Source organism: Oncorhynchus mykiss, chromosome 1 (genome assembly GCF_013265735.2).
Source record: "Oncorhynchus mykiss isolate Arlee chromosome 1, USDA_OmykA_1.1, whole genome shotgun sequence".
NCBI lineage: Eukaryota > Metazoa > Chordata > Actinopteri > Salmoniformes > Salmonidae > Oncorhynchus > Oncorhynchus mykiss.
In genome coordinates, this window is record NC_048565.1 from 39141453 (window position 1) to 39163638 (window position 22186).

General features: G+C 42.1%; 1 protein-coding gene across 3 annotated transcripts in view; it reads left to right on the forward strand.

The window, feature by feature from the left end:
• Positions 1 to 22186, forward strand: part of LOC110522396 (furin) — a 171500-nt gene that overhangs the window by 18453 nt on the left and 130861 nt on the right. For all 3 annotated transcript variants that reach the window (XM_036977112.1, XM_036977108.1, XM_036977103.1), the window contains exon 2: positions 6858 to 7170. In XM_036977112.1, the coding sequence (XP_036833007.1) occupies positions 6982 to 7170 (189 nt within the window). In that variant the 5' untranslated portion in view covers positions 6858 to 6981. The remainder of the gene's footprint in view (positions 1 to 6857; positions 7171 to 22186) is intronic.

A 22186-nucleotide genomic window follows, 5' to 3' on the forward strand; every position in this document is an offset into this window, starting at 1 on the left:
TGGGTGAAGGTTCACCTTCCAACAGGACAACAACCCTAAGCAGACAGCCAAGACAACACAGGAGTGGCTTCGGGTCAAGTCTCTGAATGTCCTTGAGTGGCCCAGCCAGAGCCTGGACTTGAACCCGATCAAACATCTCTGGAGAGACCTGAAATAGCTGTGATACTCCCCATCCAACCTGACAGAGTTTGAGAGGATCTGCAGAGAAGAATGTGAGAAACTCCCATAGCGTCATACCCAAGACTCGAGGCTGTAATCGCTGCCAAATGTGCTTCAACAAAGTACTGAGTAAACGGCCTGAATACCTATGTAAATGTATTATTTCCGTTTTTTTTTAAATAAATTTGCAAAATGTCAAATCTGTTTTTGCTTTGTCATTATGGAGTATTGTGTGTAGATTGAGGGAAAATAACAATTTAATCAATTTTAGAATAAGACTGCAACGTAATAAAATGTGGAAAAAGTCAAGGGGTCTGAATACTTTCCAAATGCACTCTATATCTGTTGATAGATGACAACCTGTCGTAGCCATTTATCAACATATCTCTCTGAGATTTTTTTCCGGTAGATGGCCAATACGGAGAAGGAAACAACACTTTTTTGACTAAATAATTTAAACAAATCACTACCTCAAATCTGTTTCTAAGTAGTGACAGGGGTTGGCTTTCATTAGAATGATAGTTTAACCCTCAAATCAATGTGAACCCAAAGAGGAGCGCCCACATTTTTTCTTTTTGCCATGTGGTTTGAAAAGGACAGCTGCGTTCTAAGTCCCACTACGGACTGCCACGTATGACAAACACGGGTACTAAATCAAATATATTGATCTGTTTTAAGCAAATGATTTCATGAGATTGTGATAACTATACACTTTAATACTAACATCAAGAATCTGAGGTAAAAAGGATGTGTATTTCCTGTAATTCTTGTGTGGTGAAAATGTTAGTCTGTGTAATATAGTAACACGTTCTGTCCACAATAGGGAACTTTGCGTAAACTAACTTACTTTTGGTTATGTAGTGTATTTAATTATGTGGACACCTGCTTGTCGAACATCTCATTCCAATATCATGGGCATTAATATGGAGTTGGTCCCCCCCCTTTGCTGCTATAACAGCCTCCACTCTTCTGGGAAGGCTTTCTACTAGATGTTGAAACATTGCTGCGAGGTCTTGCTTCCATTCAGCCACAAGAGCATTAGTGAGTTTTGGCACTGATGTTGGGTGATTAGGCCTGGCTCGCAGTCTGCGTTCCAATTCTTCTCAAAGGTGTTCAATAGGGTTTGGGTCAGGGCTCTGTGCAGGCCAGTCAAGTTCTTCCACACATTTCAACAAAACATTTCTGTATGGACCTCGCTTTGTGCACGGGGACATTGTCATGCTGAAACAGGAAAGGGTCTTCCCAAACTGTTGCCACAAAGTTGGAAGCACAGAATTGTGTAAAATGTAATTGAATGCTGTTGCGTTAAGATTTTCCTTCACTGGAACTAAAGGCCGAGCCCAAACCATGAAAACATCCTCAGACTATTATTCCTCCTCCACCAAACTCTACAGTTTGTAAGGACTGACACTGGAGAAGAGAAGCAGGTACGGGGAGTTGAACATTTTAATATGGAACAGACATCGAACAGGAACAGCGTCAGAACCAGAACAAAAATGACAAACAAACATTAATCCTGAATCAGGGAACAGAGATTTGGAACAGACCGATATAGGGGAGGTAATGACACAGGTGATTGAGTCCAGGTGAGTCCAATAATAGCTGATGTGCGTGATGGGGGGAAGGCAGGTGTGTGTAATGATGGTGGCAAGAGTGCGTAATGCTGGGGAGCCTGCCGCCTTTGAGTGCCAGGGAGGGGGAGCGGGAGCAGGTGTGACACAGTTGGCACTATGCATTGGGGCAGGTGGCCTTCTCCTGGCATCTGCCAAATTCGTCCGTCGCACTGCCAGATGGTGAAGTGTTATTCATCACTGCAGAGAACACGTTTCCACTGCTCCAGACGCTTGGCTGCTCGGCCATGGAAACCCCTTTCATGAAGCTTCCGACTAACAGTTCTTGTGCTGACATTGCTTCCAGAAGCAGTTTGGAACTTGGCGGTGAGTGTTGCAACCAAGGACAGACGAATTTTACACAGTACAAGCTTCAGCACTCTGCGGTCCCATTCTGTGAAATTGTGTGGCCTACCACTTTGCAGCTGAGCCGTTGTTGCGCCTGGACGTTCGGGCCATTCTACTGCCAATGTTTGTCTATGGAGATTGCATAGCTGTGTGCTTTATTCACCGGTCAGCAACTGGTGTGGCTGAAATAGCCGAATCCACTAATTTGAAGGGGAGTCCACATACTTTTGTGTATATATATAGTGTCTTTGGACCAGAATGAGGCTCTCCACTACCTATTGCTGCAGTGATGATTCACCATTTTCATCAGATGTTTTCATTATTCATCTGCATATAAACGCCTAAAAGCCTACATCTACCAGTAGCCTATGCAAATTAGGGAGCCTAATGAACTCACTGATACGATTCGGTAGACTACACTGATTGATGAGACGAGTCACTCACTTTAGCGTCACTGTCTGGCAAGCCCCAACATCTGAGGAAGGGAAACCTAGAAAATCCTTTGGTTTACTTGTCCCAATGCAATACCATGGACATATAACCACATAGCCTATGTGCCACAGGCTATGTGAAACATGCTAAACAAAATGAGTGTGCCAGAAAACAATAATTAGGCTAAGTGGATTTCAACTCATCGTTACCACTTACATGACATGGGATGTGCAAATTAACAAGCATCATGTTTTCTCCTTCCTCCGTGTAAAGAAATTTGACGCAGACATACTGCGTTTACCTGTCATCACTCGCATTGTGAGTGACAGGCGCCTATCCTATCATTAGATTGCTAGAAGATGCGTATCGTTCATTCTAGAAGGAAAGGGCTCGTCGGGCTGGCGAACTTAAGCTTCTAAATTAAAAGTAGTCTAGTTAATATGAAGTGGCTAGCTGAAAATTAGTCTGTAGGAAAACACTGGATGTGATGTTCTCCCACTCAGTCCTATCCTCTGCCTCTGTTGTCTAAGATAGATAGATCCTCCTAATTAAAGATAAGGAACGTTGTGTCCTAGATGTTTTATGGAATGTTTTTTGACAGATTCAGATTTTAAAGGTCACCGCGAGACTGGGGTAACTATGTTTTCCCACCTTATGCCTGATCATGTTAAATTGCCTTCAGCTTATTGAATAATGGGTGGTCCAGTCAGCGCAGAGCAGACATTGACATCTAAGACTGCAGGGCATTTCCATCAAAAGGACCCATGACTAAAAAGTATTTAGTCAGCCACCAATTGTGCAAGTTCTCCCATTTAAAAAGATGAGAGAGGCCTGTAGGCCTTCAACTATGACAGACAAAATTAGAAAAAAAATCCAGAAAATCACATTGTAGGATTTTTTTATGAATTTATTTGCAAATTATGGTGGAAAATAAGTATTTGGTCAATAACAAAAGTTTATCTCAATACTTTGTTATATACCCTTTGTTGGCAATGACAGAGGTCAAACGTTTTCTGTAAGTCTTCACAAGGTTTTCACACACTGTTGCTGGTATTTTGGCCCATTCCTCCATGCAGATCTCCTCTAGAGCAGTGATGTTTTGGGGCTGTTGCTGGGCAACACGGACTTTTAACTCCCTCCAAAGATTTTCTATGGGGTTGAGATCTGGAGACTGGCTAGGCCACTCCAGGACCTTGAAATGCTTCTTACGAAGTCACTCATTTGTTGACCGGGCGGTGTGTTTGGGATCATTGTCATGCTTACCCAGCCACGTTTCATCTTCAATGCCCTTGCTGATGGAAGGAGGTTTTCACTCAAAATCTCACGATACATGGCCCCATTCATTCTTTCCTTTACATGGATCAGTCGTCCTGGTCCCTTTGCAAAAAAACAGCCCCAAAGCATGATGGTTCCACCCCCATATTTCACAGTAGGTATGGTGTTCTTTGGATACAACTCAGCATTCTTTGTCCTCCAAACACGACGAGTTGAGTTTTTACCAAAAAGTTATATTTTGGTTTCATCTGACCATATGATATTCTCCCAATCTTCTTCTGGATCATCCAAATGCTCTCTTGCAAACTTTAAACGGGCCTGGACATGTACTGGCTTAAGCAGGGGGACACGTCTGGCACTGCAGGATTTGAGTCCCTGGCTGCATAGTGTGTTACTGATGGTAGGCTTTGTTACTTTGGTCCCAGCTCTCTGCAGATCATTCACTAGGTCCCCCTGTGTGGTTCTGGGATTTTTGCTCACCGTTCTTGTGAACATTTTGACCCCATGGGGTGAGATCTTGCGTGGAGCCCCAGATCGAGGGAGATTATCAGTGGTCTTGTATGTCTTTCATTTCCTAATAATTGCTCCCACAGTTGATTTCTTCAAACCAAGCTGCTTACCTATTGCAGATTCAGTCTTCCCAGCCTGGTGCAGGTCTACAATTTTGTTTCTGGTGTCCTTTGACAGCTCTTTGGTCTTGGCCATAGTGGAGTTTGGAGTGTGACTGTTTGAGGTTGTGGACAGGTGTCTTTTATACTGATAACAAGTTCAAACAGGTGCCATTAATACAGGTAACGAGTGGAGGACAGGGGAGCCTCTTAAAGAATAAGTTACATGTCTGTGAGAGCCAGAAATCTTGCTTGTTTGTAGGTGACCATACTTATTTTCCACCATAATTTGCTAATAGCTTCATTAAAAATCCTACAATGTGATTTTCTGGATTATTTTTTTTTTCATTTTGTCTGTCATAGTTGAAGTGTACCTATGATGAAAATTACAGGCCTCTCTCATCTTTTTAAGTGGGAGAACTTGCACAATTGGTGGCTGACTAAATACTTGTTTGCCCCACTGTATGTAGGCACCTAGTCTGAAATGACTAAGCATCTACCAACCCACTACCACGGGCAATGTGGCCTATGTTATTTGTCTCCCACTTTGGTTCTGAAGTCACCATCACCCACTAATTAGCTTGTCATTTTACAGATTGTGTTTGAGCTAGTAATGTGAAACTTTACCCTGTATATCTAAAAATGACCATATACACTGATTGTTTAAAGAAAAACTACCAAAACTATTGCTGATGGTGAACCTGAGCAAGTAATGTACCTGTTCAGCAGGTAGCTCATAGCCAGATGAGTTGTGTCTCGGGTAGCTTACTTTTATTCCAGTAAAACACAATTTACAAACAGTTTATAGATGACAGTAACCTAGCAAATGACATAGGCTTTATTAGTTGTTTGACAACCTAATATTGCGCAAGCCACTTTAGCATTTGGTATGCTGAAGGTGCCGCGCTGAAGATCAGGAACAAGCTGCCTATCTCGCGTTGGTCAGTGTGCGATGCTGGACACTGCGCAGTTTGACTAAGCTACTGATATTACCTAGGGTTGTTAGGCATGCAAAATTACTTGTAGATCAATTACTGTCAATATGGTTACATTCTTAGTTCAACACTGAAGGAGAGAACGCATCAGTTGTCACAAAATACTAGGTATTTTCGGGAAGGTAGATAGAAATTAATTTGAGGAAAAAATAAATTAATCTGCAATTCGTAGCGTTTGAATCGATTTTCTGACCAATGCGGGTTTGGGGTCCTTAGGCCTGCATCGGTCCATCTTAAACATTTTAATCGGGGACCGATGCGTATCGGTATCAGTATATTGTATATTGTACTGAACTCTACCCTACTCTGCTGTTTTGTATTGTTCTGCACTGTACTCTACTGTGCTGCGCTGTGATGTCCAAACTTGTGAAACATAAGGAGATTGACATTCATATCCACAATACAGAATTACATCATGGGTCCCTGATCTGTACTGATCAGGGACCCATGATGTATTTATGTTACCGTAAACCCGTTACCGGGTGTAAATCCACTTCACTTACTGTAGTTCAATAACCTAAATAGATTTTTTTTCAAACTCAAGGTGCCATATCATAGCTAACACCCCATTCTTTGAATCTTAATTCGGAGCAGATATTTAAGACTTTTTGGGAAACATGGTCTCATAAAAAGCTGAGGGAGATTTTACCGTAATTCCATTACCAAAGTTTGTATCTCCACAGTTTTAAGTAGCCATTGTGTATAGAGTAGCGTAATTCCATTATCGTGGAATTGCCCTGCATCATCACCGTAAGTTATGCCTGGGGGGCTTCCTGAGTCTCTATTCTTACTGTACTGTCTGTGTGTAACTGAAAAGCCCATCTATGGAAAGGCTGAGTGTTCTCAGGGGAGACAGACAGAGCTTTACCCACTCTGTTTTTAGATACCACAGCCTCAGCACAAATTACAGCTTAGCTCTCCCCACATGACGGCTCACAACTAAGATTGAAGTCAGACTGTCAAAAGCCCAGAACAATGCAAGCTGCCTTCGCACAGTAGGACTTCTCTCGCAAGCAACCCTACTCTCTTGATCCTGTTTCGCCTTCATATGGATTGCGCTTCAACTTGTTCAATTACCGCTCTACTTGTTTTAGGGCTATTCCTTGTGTTTTGCTGATCGGCTCAAAGCATGAAGCACAAACACTTGAAGAGGCAGTCTCTCATGCTGTTGTAGCCTCTTTCAGCTAGAGAAAGTCTGTCTCTGTGTCTCTAGAATAAACTGTGGTGGTAGAAAGTGAATGCATTCTACAGAATGCATGCTGTGGTCTGTGGTCTTAAATTTTTTCTCTGTGCTATGGCATGTGGGGTTGTGCGCACTGCACACTGAGTGAACAAGTACCTGTGTGTGTTTGCGTGCATTCCTGCATACATGCATGTATGTGTTTACAAGTCAATGTGTGGTTTTATAACTTTGTTCTTTTTTTCTTTAGGTCACTTCTCTATTTGGCTGCTGTGAGGGAGGCCAGTGCTGTTACTGGTGAGCATTCAGACTTCTCCACCCCAGAAAGACAGACGGCCGGAGTTCCCCTGCCCAGTGCCCCTGTTCTCCTTTTCATGGATGCCAGGCTGGCCCTGCTGCAGCTTGGGACTCTCCTGGTCCTCCTGTCCGCAGCACTGGAGTCGACTGCTAAGCTGACTGCTGGAGAGGAGGTCTACACTAACACCTGGGCGGTCCACATAGAGGGAGGACCGCAGGAGGCTGACCGAATTGCCAGGAAACACGGCTTCATCAACCATGGCAATGTGAGTAGCACAGCAGTGCACCCTGTGGAACCCCTCTAGTCAGTCAGAGTGTATGATCTCTCGATGCCCTGTATCTGTGGTCAGTTGAAACTCTGTTCTATTTCAGTGACAGCCTGCTCAACAGGCTTTAATGTGCAACAAGATATACAGACAGGACAGCCTATAAGCCCTCGTGTTGAGAGTCAGAGTGCATGTCATGACTCTTCCATCCCTTGCCGAGTTTATCTGTCAGCTAAAGCCTGCACTCTTCCTATGGGTTCTATACAGAACAAAAATATGAACGCAACATGTCAAGTGTTGGTCCCATATTTCACAAGCTGAAATAAAAGATCCCCAAAATGTTCCATATGCACCAAAGGTTTATTCGTTTACATCTCTGTTTGTGAGCATTTTTCCTTTGCCAAGATAATCCATCTACCTGGCAGATGTGGCATATCAATAAGCTGATTAAACAGCATCATCATTACACAGGTGCACCTTGTGCTAGGGACAATAAAAGGCCACTCTAATATGTGCACTTTTGTCAACCGGCCTCACAACCGAAGAGCACGTGTAACCACACTAACCCAGGACCCTCACATCCGGCTTTTTCACCTGCGGGATTGTCTGAAACCAGCCACCTGGACAGCTCATGAAACTGAGGAGTATTTCTGTCTGTAATAAAGCCCTTTTGTGGGGAAAAAACTCAGTCACATGGGTGAACTCCTTCCCAGTCATGTGAAATCCATAGAATAGGGCATAATGCATTTATTTAAATTGACTAATTTCCTTATATGAACTGTAACTCAGTAAAATCTGAAATTGTTGCATGATGCATTTATATTTTTGTTCAGTATAGTTAATTTGGGCATACCATACCGTGTGTGTGTCAGGGTTTCTGTTAGGAAAACGTGGCCCCGGACATTTAACCAGCAGCATTTTAGGACCCATATGCATTGGGTGCGTAACCTGATCAGGGCGTCCACCCACGGTGCTCAGAATGACAGAAATGACATTTTAGATTATGGTAATTCATATTAACAGAACATGCAAGTAGAGGATGCAACGATGCACAGTCCTTACCCTATTCGGATTTTGTAGATGTTAGAATAACTGTCCACAATTACTTTTCCTCTGCCAACAAGACAAGTAACAAAAAGCTAAATCACAATCCTATGTCAATATACTATCCCCCATGGTAGAAAAGTTTACCTATTCTATTGGTCAGCTTGTCGAGAAGTAACCTATTCCAAACAGATTCTGGGTCAGTTGTGGGAAGACAGATCCCAAATTCATACAACCAGTAGACCTAGGCTAAATTTTTAAATGTTAAAAAGCAATGAGTCTGATGCAACAGATCAGAATGTTTAGCTTAAAATGTTGATAAACGATTATTTCTCCACATTATAAGTGCAGCAATGCCCACAAGGCATTAGGCTACACCCAAATGTTCATTCCATAATGCAATTAGCGGGAAAACACTTTTGTCAAAAGGGCACTGCACATGCTAGCGGTTTCATGTGACAGATTAAATATCCGTTAGACATTTAGAAATAGAGGAGATGTAATAGGCTACTTTGAAGCGAGGCAGGCCTAAGACATGCCTCATATGTATTAAAATGTTCAGGTTTCATACAATGAAGTATATGTTTTCAAAATGCAAAGCCTACTGTCTCTAGCTCATTACAAAGTAGTGTGTGACGTCCTGATGAAGCCTGCCTTCCGTTGCTGTTTGAGATGCTGCAGCAGTAGCTCTTGTGCTGTCTGACAGATTTTCCGCTGAAAGGCTTTGAGGCTACGGTCATGCTGTAAGCGTGTGATAAATGAATATAGTGGAGCCTACACATGCGACAATTTCATTCAAATAAATTCCGCAAATTAACTTATAGACCAATAAGCATGACCAGTCAAATGTATTTCCATCGACTTTTACATTCATGAATCGGCTAAAAAGCATTATTTCGCAATGGGATTGTTTCTTCTCCCGGACAATTGGCCAGTTTTATTTATTGGCATTTCAAAACAAATGTATAGGCCAAAAGCCGGCTATTACCGGCTAACGGAATCCCTGGTCCAGTCACTCCACAGGAGACTTCACTGTCTGCATCGAATACATGCGTAGGAGGCTCTGAACTACAGTACCAACCCTCCCTCCACCCTATCCCCCACAAAAAGAGGATTTTCAGAGCGGTTTTCAAATTGAATTTAGGCTTATCTTCTGCTTTCTTTATGTTGCTGTCCATGCAGCTTCTGTCTTGAGCTCCATCACAGATGTTTTTTTCTCCTGTTATAGTAGTAGATCCTACCACGGTCATAAAGTAGTAGGATGAGATGTGATATTTTTTATTTGTGAGATGCCTCTCGTTGTCACACTCATCACCACTCAATTGTCTCCTTGGCTCTGATTGTTTACTTTTCAAAGTACTGTAGTTTCTTGCTCTCAGCTGGCTTTGATTGGAGTTCTTTGGTTATTGATTTCATCTAGCAGGAACTGCTGTTGGGATGCTGTGAAAGGATTCTGCTGTAGAGAGAGAGGGAGAGGGGGGGAGGCCATTAGAAAAATGTGCCTTAAATAACCTTTTATTCATAATTGGCTCTTTGAATGCAAGTCATTATTTGCTCTATTGAATAGGCCTTATTCTGCTTTGAGACTGCCAAGCAATCAAGCTCCACACAGATTGACGCACATGTGCACGCCGCACACACAGTCACACACACAGTCTCACACATTCTTTCCCCCAGAGGATAGTTATATGTTTATACCTTCATCGCTTGTTACGAACACATCATGAAGGTACTTCTGGTAGACAGGAACAATGGAATAATAGTAAGTGGGTTCTTCTGTCTTTTCCCTCTCTACAGCCTTGTAGTATAGGCCCCACTACCACACCAGTATTCCCAGTTGACGCCACCGTTTCGAGCCTGAAACACCTGTATGCCTCTGCCAGTAAAGCACAGGGCAGACAGAGACTTATCCAATCAGAGATCCAGGGCTTGTAAGGACTGGCAGGGGTTGATTGTTATTTTGGGGGACCTAAATTGGCCTGTCTTTTTTTTACCTTGGTATCGGGCGTTGTCCTCTGGTGATGTGTCATGAGTTTAGTCTTTCTCTCGCTCTCTTTTTCTCTCTCTCCCTATCCTCCCCGTCTCGTCATCTCACTCTGCGCTCTCATCCACTTTCACTCTTTCCTTATGCACACATATATTTCATCTCCCTCTGCTCTCTCTGTTTATTCTCTCAAAAGCTCCCCAAAGCTTTATCCTTCTCTGCTCTTTTTCTCTTTCCCTCCCATCACTCCCTCCATATGCTCGGACTCGTCAGTCTAAAACCGATAGATCAATTTAATGGGGAAACATACGTCTGCGTTTTTTTCTGTCATTACTCACTCATGCTGAACGGTGGGTTTGGGAACAGAGGACTCCTTGAAGATGGGTCGGTTTGTCAGAGATGGATGTCTGATGCCATATGGTACAGAGTCCTGCTCACATCCCACAGACAAACAGTAGGCTACATAGTAAAGCCCTACTCTCATTAATCTCTATTCTCTTCTCCCGTTCTCTCCTTTTCTCTTCTTTTCTCCAAATCAAATCAAATGTATTGGTCACATACACGTGTTTATCAGATGTAATTGCGGGTGTAGTGAAATGCGTGTGCTTCTAGCTCCGGCAGTGTAGTAATATATAACAAGTAATATCTAACAGTTTTACAACATATACCCAAAATACACATAAATCTAAGTAAGGAATGGATTAAGAATATATATATATACGTATATGTCAGAGTGGCATTGGACTAAGATACAGTGGCATAGTATAGAATACAGTATATATACATATGAGATGGGTGATGCAATATCTACACACAATTAAAGTGAGTACAGTTTTAGGTGTTAAGCCAAATTTCTTTAGCCTCCTGAGGTTGAAGAGGCGCTATTGCGCCAACTTCACCACACTGTCTGTGTGGGTGGACCATTTCAGTTTGTCAGTGACGTGTACGCTGTGGAACTTGAAGCTATCCACCTTCTCCACTGTGGTCCCATCAATGTGGATAGGGGGGTGCTCCCTCTGCTGTTTCCTGAAGTCCACAATCATCTCCTTAGTTTTGTTGTCATTGAGTGAGAGGTTATTTTCCTGGCACCACACTCCCAGAGCCCTAACCTCCTCCCTGTAGGCTGTCTCATCATTGTTGGTAATCAAGTCTACTACTGTTGTGTCATCTGCAAACTTGATGATTGAGTTGAAGGCGTGCGTTGCCACGCAGTCATGGGTGAACAGGGAGTACAGGAGGGGGCTGAGAACGCACCCTTGTGGGGCCCCAGTGTTGAGGATCAGCGAAGAGGAGGTGTTGTTTCCTACCTTCACCACCTGGGGGCAACCTGTCAGGAAGTCTAGGACCCAGTTGCACAGGGCGGTGTTCAGACCCAGGGCCTCGAGCTTGATGATGAGCTTGGAGGGTACTATGGTGTTGAATGCTGAGCTATAGTCAATGAACAGCATTCTTACATAGGTATGCCTCTTGCCCAGATGTCCGTCACTACAGACCCTGGTTCGATCCTGGGCTGTATCACAGAATGTCATAAATCAATAGAATGAATGCTTCAATCTAGTTGACATCGTTAAAGTTCTGTCATCTCTGCTTCTTTCATGAAGCAAAGACATTTAGGGATTGGGGGAATTATTATTATTATTTGTTGTAGATAGGGAGGCAGAAAGCTAGATATAAATAGAGTAGGGGAGAAGTTTAAAATGAAAGGATCCAGTTAGAGAGAAGTGAGTGATCAGAACTGAGAGGAAAGAGGAGAGATTAGGAAGGCAGGAGAGTGAGTGGGAGGATTTGGCGAGGGGAAAAAGAGTGGGAGAGAATGGATGAACAGTGGCTAAAGACTGAGATTGAGAGTGAGAGGAAGAGACAGAGGGGAGGATTGCTAAGCAACATTTAAACAGTTGTCTGAAATGAGATTATGGAGGCGTACATCCTTATTCATTGTTTCGTTTAGGCACCCGCCGCACGAGAATAATGAGCCGTATTTCAGACTTTTGTCTCTGAGTAGGTGATAGGAGGCAGCAGGGAGATAAACATAACTAATGCAGTCTTCCAATGTCTCGGCTACACAGTGGCTTTATTTGGGGAGATGGGTGGGTTAGATAAAGGATGTGTGGCCTGGGGATGGTTGAGTGAACAGGGGGAATGATGGCTTAGTCATCCTCACTTCCTTTCTCTCTTGTGGTGGATGTTCTCTAGGGCCAGCCACCAGGGACGTCACTGGAGTTTCATAACATTCGGGCCTTAGCTCTGAAGACCAATAAATTGTCTTTTCTAAAATTATTTCCAGCAATTCTACATGACTGGAGACATTAAAATAAAATGTTTTAATACCACACAAATAACCAAAATGACAGGATACAGGATACTCGGGACTCCGGAATGGCGAAGCGGTCTAACAGGCTGACTGCGTCGCGAGAGTTGCAAAATACATTTTTAAATCTATATTATTCAATAATTGCACCCACACTGCTCACGCGCGCCAACAAGCGTCTGCGTTGCCAAGGGATAAAATAGAAGTAAATTCTATTTGTGACGTAGATCGCGCTGCAAGTCCTGCCTCTCCCATCTGCTCATTGGTTTATTGAAACAGATACCCACGTGCCATCTCCTCATTGGTTATACCCACGTGGGTAACTGAAAGACGAATGAGGTCATTGGCGGTAATGCACCTAATTTATGAAAGATGCCAATCGCAATATAAAGTCAAGAGAAGGAAAAGGCCTAGAAGGAGGAGAGATGACTAGAAACGATTCGGTTGACCATTTTATGTCGGAGTAGAGGACCTTGTGCATTTCAGGTAAAATAACAACTCAATGTTTATATCCCAGGACAAATTAACTAGCAACAATTGGATACCACGAAATTGGGGAGAAAAAGGGGTAAAATAAAAAAATTAAAGCAAGCTAGCTAAATTGGACAAATTAGCTAGCAAGTGCAAGCTAACTAGCTAAATTGCCATAAATGTTTAATGCTTTTTGACCTGTCCCCAAATTAATGTAATTGGTTCAGAGTTTGTTTTGATATTTTTTATTTATTTTTTACCCCTTTTTCTCCCCAATTTCGTGGTATCCAATTGTTGTAGTAGCTACTATCTTGTCTCATCGCTACAACTCCCGCACGGACTCGGGAGAGACGAAGGTTGAAAGTCATGCGTCCTCCGATACACAACCCAACCAGCCGCACTGCTTCTTAACACAGCGCGCATCCAACCTGGAAGCCAGCCGCACCAGGTTGCACCTGGCAACCTTGGTTAGCGCGCACAGCGCCCGGCCCGCCACAGGAGTCGCTGGTGCGCGATGAGACAAGTACATCCCTACCGACCAAGCCCTCCCTAACCCGGACGACGCTAGGCCAATTGTGCGTCGCCCCACGGACCTCCCGGTCGCGGCCGGTTACGACAGAGCCTGGGCGCGAACCCAGGGACTCTGATGGCACAGCTGGCGCTGCAGTACAGCGCCCTTAACCACTGCGCCACCCGAAAAGAGTGGATACATACATTTTAAGTCTACAATATGAGGAGAAAAGTATAGTCCACCAACTTTCCAGCAGCACTCACTTATCCAAATAGTTTTTTCCCTCAATTGTGTTTTGAAATATTGCGAAAGATATTGTAGATATTGACAGCCAATATCAGTCTGTTTGATATTTGCCATGGGCTGCTCAATTGCGAGATTCCGAGTGTAGACCTATGGCTTGTGCCAAAACACAATCCACAGCAATTTTTTTTAAATAAGTTGATTTTAGTTATTTCTGTACAGACAGGAATAATTACATTTGGCACATTTATTAAAATGTATCTGCAGCACTTCCAGCACCCCTTCCATGGATTGTGGTCAGTAATCCAATGTGGCTTTATTGCTTAGGTAGGCCAACTGTTACAATAATATATCAAATAATCTATCAGCGAGTAACGCACAATTTTGTATTTGCATCCGTAGGCTAAGTGGCTAAAATGCATCAAAAACTATTGGAAAGATCTAGAAAACATCAGAGAAGCTCATCAGGTAGGCTATAGGCACTCACTTCAATTTAGCTAGATCATGAGCACTCACATTTCCCAGCCGAATTGTAACCAAATAGCCAAACGGATATTCAGTGAAAACAGAAATCTGACATTGATTGATTTATCAAGATGAGTTCCCATGTTTGTCTAAAAGTAACTCAATGACGCTGTCCCAATGAAAACGCTGCTGAAATGATCAGTTGACCACACACGGCAAGTGCTTTACATTTATTATAACCAGTGGTGTAGTGCTATTTTTTGGGGTAGCTTAAACTATACTTATTTATGTTTTCTGGGTGAAACGTCCATGCTGCATGCATGGCAACCATTTGATCCCAATCGGTTTAATTGGAATATGCATTTCGATCTTCTTGGTTGAAGTAGGCTAAGTAGCTTAACTACTGTTTAATCAATTTCTTGAGCAGATGGAGTTAAACACAGCCACCTGTATTTTGTTTCAATCAAAGCATATTTTGCGTGCTGTTGATTACTGCACACAAATTTTTACATATCTGCACAATCATCCTAAATTGTCATGAGAAAGTATGAAATGTTTTTGGTCTAACAGTAGCCTAACATTATCAATTATATTATATTCAGTCGGTTATGTAGAATACTAATTAGTCATTAAGTGATCTTGAGACATCGCACCATTCTGAGAAGTGGCGGAGTGCCCTCGCTTATAACGGTTGGATGACCTCCGCAGTTTCACGTAACCACATCTCTACAAACTAAGCGGCGAAATTCAGTTGACTACATTTTTTTCCGCAGCAGCGCAAAAGATTCAGGGCTGACCCAAAATCATTCCTGGTTAAAACCCAGAAAGCCAAGTCCTGGTGACATCCTTGCCAGCCAAACACACACAGAGCTGACAGAGGGTGTGTGTATTCAGGAAGTCATGAGATGTTAATCGCTGAGGTGATATCATCATCATGTAACTGATTATTCCCTTCAGTGTTGTGCTAAATTCTTTATTGTTAGGATACATTCATTTCTGTGTTTGTGTGTGTGTGGTCTGTTTAAATGTCATGCAGTGTTCCTTTTGCAGCCTGATCACGAGAAATAGATTTTGGATGTTTGTAAAGGTCCCGAGAACGTCGATATATGCCTTCCTCAGAGCTCGCAAAAACAAAAAAAAAGATTGCAGAGAACTCTGTGGGAACTCATGGTGCTTGGAGCCGAAGTGCGTTGCTCAGACCACTATGGCAGTTCACAATGTTTTAGCAAGCCATGAGAATACTGATGATACCTCATGGTAATAGCCTGTAGTTTTTAATTATTTGGTTTTAAGCCTTTCCCAAACCATAGCCTTCCCCAAACCATACCCTTAACCACTCGGGAACTAATGCCTAAACTGTTAACCTTAGAGTTGTTTCTGTTTTAATCCTGCAACCATGCAGAATTAACCCTGTAAACACACAGAATGAATGTGTCAAAAATAGAAGTTCATCCATAATGCATAGAATTTCGAAGGGAAACTATGAGATCTTTTTGCAGCGTGAGCCAGTCAGGTTCATTGTTCTGTGAGAGGTGACTCAACTTGCTCAGTGGAGAGTGGCTTCAATGCCACCGTCTCTCTCACACACACACAAACTCATACACACACACTCACACACTTTAATAATGTACCTACACATTTAGACAGACACACAAAACCAGCACAGAAGAACATTATGGTGCTGCATTAAGCAGACACTGCCATTAGCACCTGACATTTGAGCAGTTTTCTAATCCCTGTGGATTGTTAGAGAAAGAAAAGGAGCATGTCTTCAGTTCCTCTCAACAGCTAAACTATAAAGGCCGTCAGCTTGAAAAAGTAATATTGAATCATAATTCCTGCAGTCTTTCATGAGGTAGTTTATCTTGTGTAGCTTATATATAACGTCATCACTTTTTTATTCCGCCCTCAATCTCCGTCATCTTTGTTTTTTTCATCCATCCCCTCTGCCCTCCCACTTCCCACTGTTTCTAGTCTCTTTCTCTCTCTCTCGTTGGTGTAAACTACATCTCCTCTCCTCCTTCTCATGGCCATAGATAGAGTAGACAAAAACCCAGGCGATTAGCCGCCTCCTGGCACCCTGTTCGCGCCACAGAGCACAGTGCTGCTCTGCCACCACAACCCTGTTGTTGCCATGGAGAAGGTTGCCAGCCAGCAGGTTATTATCAGCAGATTGGGCCCAGTTTCATATTTAATTAGTCGTATGTACAGGATACACGTGGTATACACCGTCCAACTAAATGCTTACTTTTCGACAATGCAACAACAATAAGAAATAATAAAAGATAACAATACGAACATAAAGTAAATATAAGTTCTTTATATCCCTGTTAGTTAGCATTTCTCCTTTTCTAAGATAATCCATCCACCTAACAGGTGTGGTATTTCAAGAAGCTGATTAAACAGCATGATCATTACACAGGTGCACGTTGTGCTGGGGACAAATCGGCCACTTTAAAATGTGCAGTTTTGTACCTATACACAATGGCACAGATGTCTCTCAAGTTTTGAGGGAGTGTGAAATTGTCTTGCTGACTGCAAGAATGTCCCACAGAGCTGTTACCGGATAATTTAATGTTAATTTCTCTTCCATAAGCCGCCTCCTACATCATTTTTAGAGAATTTTGCAGAACATCTTACCGGCCTCACAAATTCTAGGCTAATAATTTAAGAAATAACGCACAAAAAAACTAAATACTGCAAAGTTGCTTAGGAGCTAGAAGCACGGCTGCCCTATCTGTCGGCGCCATCTTCTTTCAGTGTATATTCAAGTTATTGAAAAATAATAATAATAATAATAAATTTAATAACAGAAGAATATCAAGAAACTGTCCATATCATCTAAACTGTTTTAAAATAATATTTGATGCATATTAGGGTTAATTTGCTCATCTTAGGCCATAATATTGGGTCAAATTATTCATTAGATCTATGATTTATTATTTATTACAGCTAAATAGGTTAATGTATTAAATGAATAGTTCAGTTCCAAAACGACATAAAAAGCAAATTTCTGCAGCATCCACACTGAGTGTAGAAAACATTAGGCACACCTACTCTTTCCATGAGATACTGACCAGGTGAAAGCTATTGATCTCACTTGTTAAATCCACTTCAAATCAGTGTAGATGAAGGGGAAGAGACAAGTTCAAGTAGGATTTTTTAAGCCTTGAGACAATTGAGACATGGATTGTGTGTGTGCCATTCAGAGGGTGAATGCGCAAGACAAAATATTTAAGTTGAACGAAGTATGGTAGTAGGTGCCAGGGGCACCAGTTTGTGTCAAAAACTGCAACACTGCTGGGTTTTTCATGCTCAGTTTCCCATGTGTATCAAGAATGGTCCACCACCCAAAAGACATCCAGCCAACTTTACACAACTGGAGGATGCATTGCAGTCAACATGGGCCACCATCCCTGTGGAACACTTTCGGGAGGGTTCAACTTAATATTAGGAAGGTGTTTTGTACACTCAGTGTATATTATCCATGTCCTCGTTCATCCATGACTCTGAGAAACATAGAATATTACAGTTTTTTTAGGTCCTGTTGTTAGTCTCGAATGGAGCTCATCCAGTTTGTTCTCCAGTGACTGGACGTTCACCAATAAAACATAATTAGCATTTTAGCATAAGTATAATACAGGAAAGCACAATTTATAGTCCAATATTTACACGTGTTTTGGGGAGCAAGTATTTCAATTGTTCAGTATTTAGCAATAATATTAAGAGTCTGGTAGTAGCAGTTGTGATGTGTATGGGCGTGAGTGAGTGCCTAAGGTGCGGAGAGTCATTGCAGGTGGTCAGTCCAGTTCAAGGGTTCAGCAGTCTGAACGGTCTCCGAGCCTGTTGCTATCAGACCTCATGCTCCAATATAGTCTGCCCATGAGGGAGGAGGTCTGTTTTGTTGCAGCTCCCTTCCAGTACACACCCTGCATCTGCCTTTGTGATGGGAACAATGAGTCTCTGTGGATCCCAGGCCACGTGGCAGATTGGAACACATCCAACTCCTTCCTGCTAGTGTTGTTCACTCACACCTCTCGTCTTACTTTTATCTTCTTCCCTCCATTCTCTATACCTCCTGTTTTATACTTTTCTCCTTAGGTAATTTTGAATGACAGTAACAGCCAAATAACAGCATTTTTATTTTATTTTTTTGCAGTTTTTCTCCTCTCCTTTGCTCCTGACTACATGTGCTGCCATAGAAATAGAATGTCAATGATTGCGTAATGTGTGGACTAGCGGCCAATTGCAAGTGTACCCATAGCTGTGTTAGGTGAGACTAAGAAACAAATACATTTTCACTAAATGTCAATCATGTGGTTGTCAAAATACATCATAAATCACATGAATATGGCAGTTGTTACCTATGTCTAAAAATCTAAAATACTGTATATTATGATATTTACACAATATGATCCCAAATATAAAGCAAGTGCCGTGTTTGAACGTTCAAATCTGTGGTACTGACCTTTGGTGAAACCAGCAAAATCGGTGTGTTTATATTTGCTCTTACTCAACCTACCAGAGTAAGATCAATATGACATTGTATTGCTAAGAAGTATTGGAATGTCCTGAGGGTCATCGGACGTCCTTGGACTGAAATATAAGGTCAAACGTTTTTCTTCCAGCTATGTCATTTATGTTTTCAAAGACACAAAAAACATAGCAAGTTACAAAGTAGAGCTTCGTAGCTACATTTTGATGTATGTGTCGTCAGGGATTGATCCAAATGCACATTTCGCTACCCCCATTTCCATGGCGAGTGCTAGCTTGCTAGTGTTAGGGACTGCCTGACACCGTTCACTAAGGCAACTCGTTGGGCAAGAGGCAGGGCTGCGCGGCATTGGCTCTATTGTGCAACTTTCAAATTTTGTGACTGACGGTTGTATTTTTTCAAATGAAACTACCAGAATTCAATGGCTACAGCCCTAAAATCGATAAAAACATTGAGTAGCTAACATAGCTAGGGCTGTGGCGGTCATGAAATTTCGTTAGCCGGTGATTGTCAAGTAAATAACTGTCGGTCTCACGGTAATTGACCGGTAATTAACATAAACACATTTAGCATCTCCTGGCTTCCTACAAGCCAGTGATGCAGACCTTTGGAACATTTTTAAAAGTCTAATAAATCCATGTAATATAGCCAACACCTTCACAATAAATCCATTATTTATTTTAGACAGGTCTAAAGAAGTATGATATGAAGAAAATGTAGTCTATTTCAGAAGAACAGAATAGCATACTCTGAGTTGTCCTTATGTTAGGTCCTGGTGTGGCTATGCCAAATGGCTGTGGGCTACACTAGTTCATTTAGCAAACACGATTTGCTTAGAATTTTCTCCAAATTATTTGAGAGTGCACACATGCGGTTTAACAAAGAAATAGGTACTCCTATATGCCTAATTTAGAGTTATTAATGTAACTTTAGTTGTTCTAAAAACGTTTGTTTAGATTTTTATACATTTTACGGCTGTATGATCCGACTCTAATGATGATTCGAATAAAAGGCATGAGCTTTGCTTAGTTTTTTGCGCAGGCTTGGTCTCTCATTCACAATTTGACAAGCACTTGATAATACTTTGAGTTTCACGGCGGCCTCCCCTTTGTGGCTGTAATGCACCATAAAAAAAATCCATGCCTTTGTTATGCCCTCCTCCCTGAGTGCTGCTCGCACTCCATCATGTGATTGGGTCTTTATCACAGGCTACAAGTGAAGACCGACACATTGGGGACCCAACTGCACGCGTCCGAGGCACATATTGAAGATATTGGAAGAAATGTCCACATTTACTTTTCGTCAGCCTACAAGATGAGTAGGCCTAATGAATAGCAAAAGCACTAGCATATGTCAATCTACTATCCCACATAGTACAAAAGTCGACCTATGCTGTGCGAGAAATAAATATTCCAAATATAGTCTGGGACAGTTGTAGGATACAATAGATCCCAAATGAATACAACAACTAACATAAACATTTTTAAGCAACGAGTCTGACAGAACAGTTTAGCTTAAAATGTTGATAAACTATTAGGCTATTTCTTCACATTATACGCACAGTAATGCACACACGGCAGTAGGCTATAAGCTGGAATGTTCCGTTAGCGGGAAAACACCATTATCAAAAGTGGCCACAAAGGCGATTATGCATGTAATGCTTTTATTCTAAAGGTGTAACGGTTACGTAACCACAGACGCTGGGAGACAGGAAGCAAGTACAGGTGAGGATTTAATAATAAATAGACATTAAACTAAACAAGAAAAACATAGCAGCATCAATGCAGACACAGGAATGAAACTGAGGAAGTGACAAATATAGGGGAGGCAATCAATGACGTGATGGAGTCCAGGTGAGTCCGATGATACACTGGTGCGCGTAATGATGAGCAGCCTGGCGACCTCAAGCGCCAGAGAGGGGGAGCGGGAGCATTTTTGGGGTGAAAATGATCTTCCTTAAATTTAAAAATCATGCGCTGCTTATGCCAGTTAGGCTCTATGTTTTTTTTAAATGTTTTTTGTCCACTTTAGTTGTGGTACAAACCTTATCCAAACATATAGGCCTATGGGCTATGCTGCATGAGGTGTGCGACTTTGATTAAAAACATTCACAAAAAAGGCTGTTTCTTATGCTGGGCATCATTCACAAGTTATAATACAGTGGGGCAAAAAAGTATTTAGTCAGCCACCAATTGTACAAGTTCTCCCACTTAAAAAGATGAGAGAGGCCTGTAATTTTCATCATAGGTACACTTCAACTATGACAGACAAAATTAGAAAAAGAAATCCAGAAAATCACATTGTATGATTTTTAATGAATTTATTTGCAAATTATGGTGGAAAATAAGTATTTGGTCAATAACAAAAGTTTATCTCAATACTTTGTTATATACCCTTTGTTGGCAATGACAGAGGTCAAACGTTTTCTGTAAGTCTTCACAAGGTTTTCACACACTGTTGCTGGTATTTTGGCCCATTTCTCCATGCAGATCTCATCTAGAGCAGTGATGTTTTGGGGCTGTTGCTGGGCAACACGGACTTTCAACTCCCTCCAAAGATTTTCTATGGGGTTGAGATCTGGAGACTGGCTAGGCCACTCCAGGACCTTGAAATGCTTCTTATGAAGCCACTCCTTCGTTGCCCGGGCGGTGTGTTTGGGATCATTGTCATGCTGACCCAGCCACGTTTCATCTTCAATGCCCTTGCTGATGGAAGGAGATTTTCACTCAAAATCTCACGATTCATGGCCGCATTCATTCTTTCCTTTACACGGATCAGTCGTCCTGGTCCCTTTGCAGAAAAACAGCCCCAAAGCATGATGGTTCCACCCCCATACTTCACAGTAGGTATGATGTTCTTTGGATGCAACTCAGCATTCTTTGTCTTCCAAACACGACGAGTTGAGTTTTTAGAAAAAAGTTATATTTTGGTTTCATCTGACCATATGACATTCTCCCAATCTTCTTCTGGATCATCCAAATGCTCTCTAGCAAACTTCAAACGGGCCTGGACATGTACTGGATTAAGCATGGGGACATGTCTGGCACTGCAGGATTTGAGTCCCTGGCGGCGTAGTGTGTTACTGATGGTAGGCTTTGTTACTTTTGTCCCAGTTCTCAGCAGGTTATTCACTAGGTCCCCCCGTGTGGTTCTGGGATTTTTGCTCACCGTTCTTGTGATCATTTTGACCCCACGGGGTGAGATCTTGTGTGGAGCCCCAGATCAAGGGAGATTATCAGTGGTCTTGTATGTCTTCCATTTCCTAATAATTGCTCCCACATTTGATTTATTCAAACCAAGCTGCTTACCTATTGCAGATTCAGTCTTCCCAGCCTGGTGCAGGTCTACAATGTTGTTTCTGGTGTCCTTTGGCAGCTCTTTGGTCTTGGCCATAGTGGAGTTTGGAGTGTGACTGTTTTAGGTTGTGGACAGGTGTCTTTTATACTGATAACAAGTTTAAACAGGTGCCATCAATACAGGTAACGAGTGGAGGAC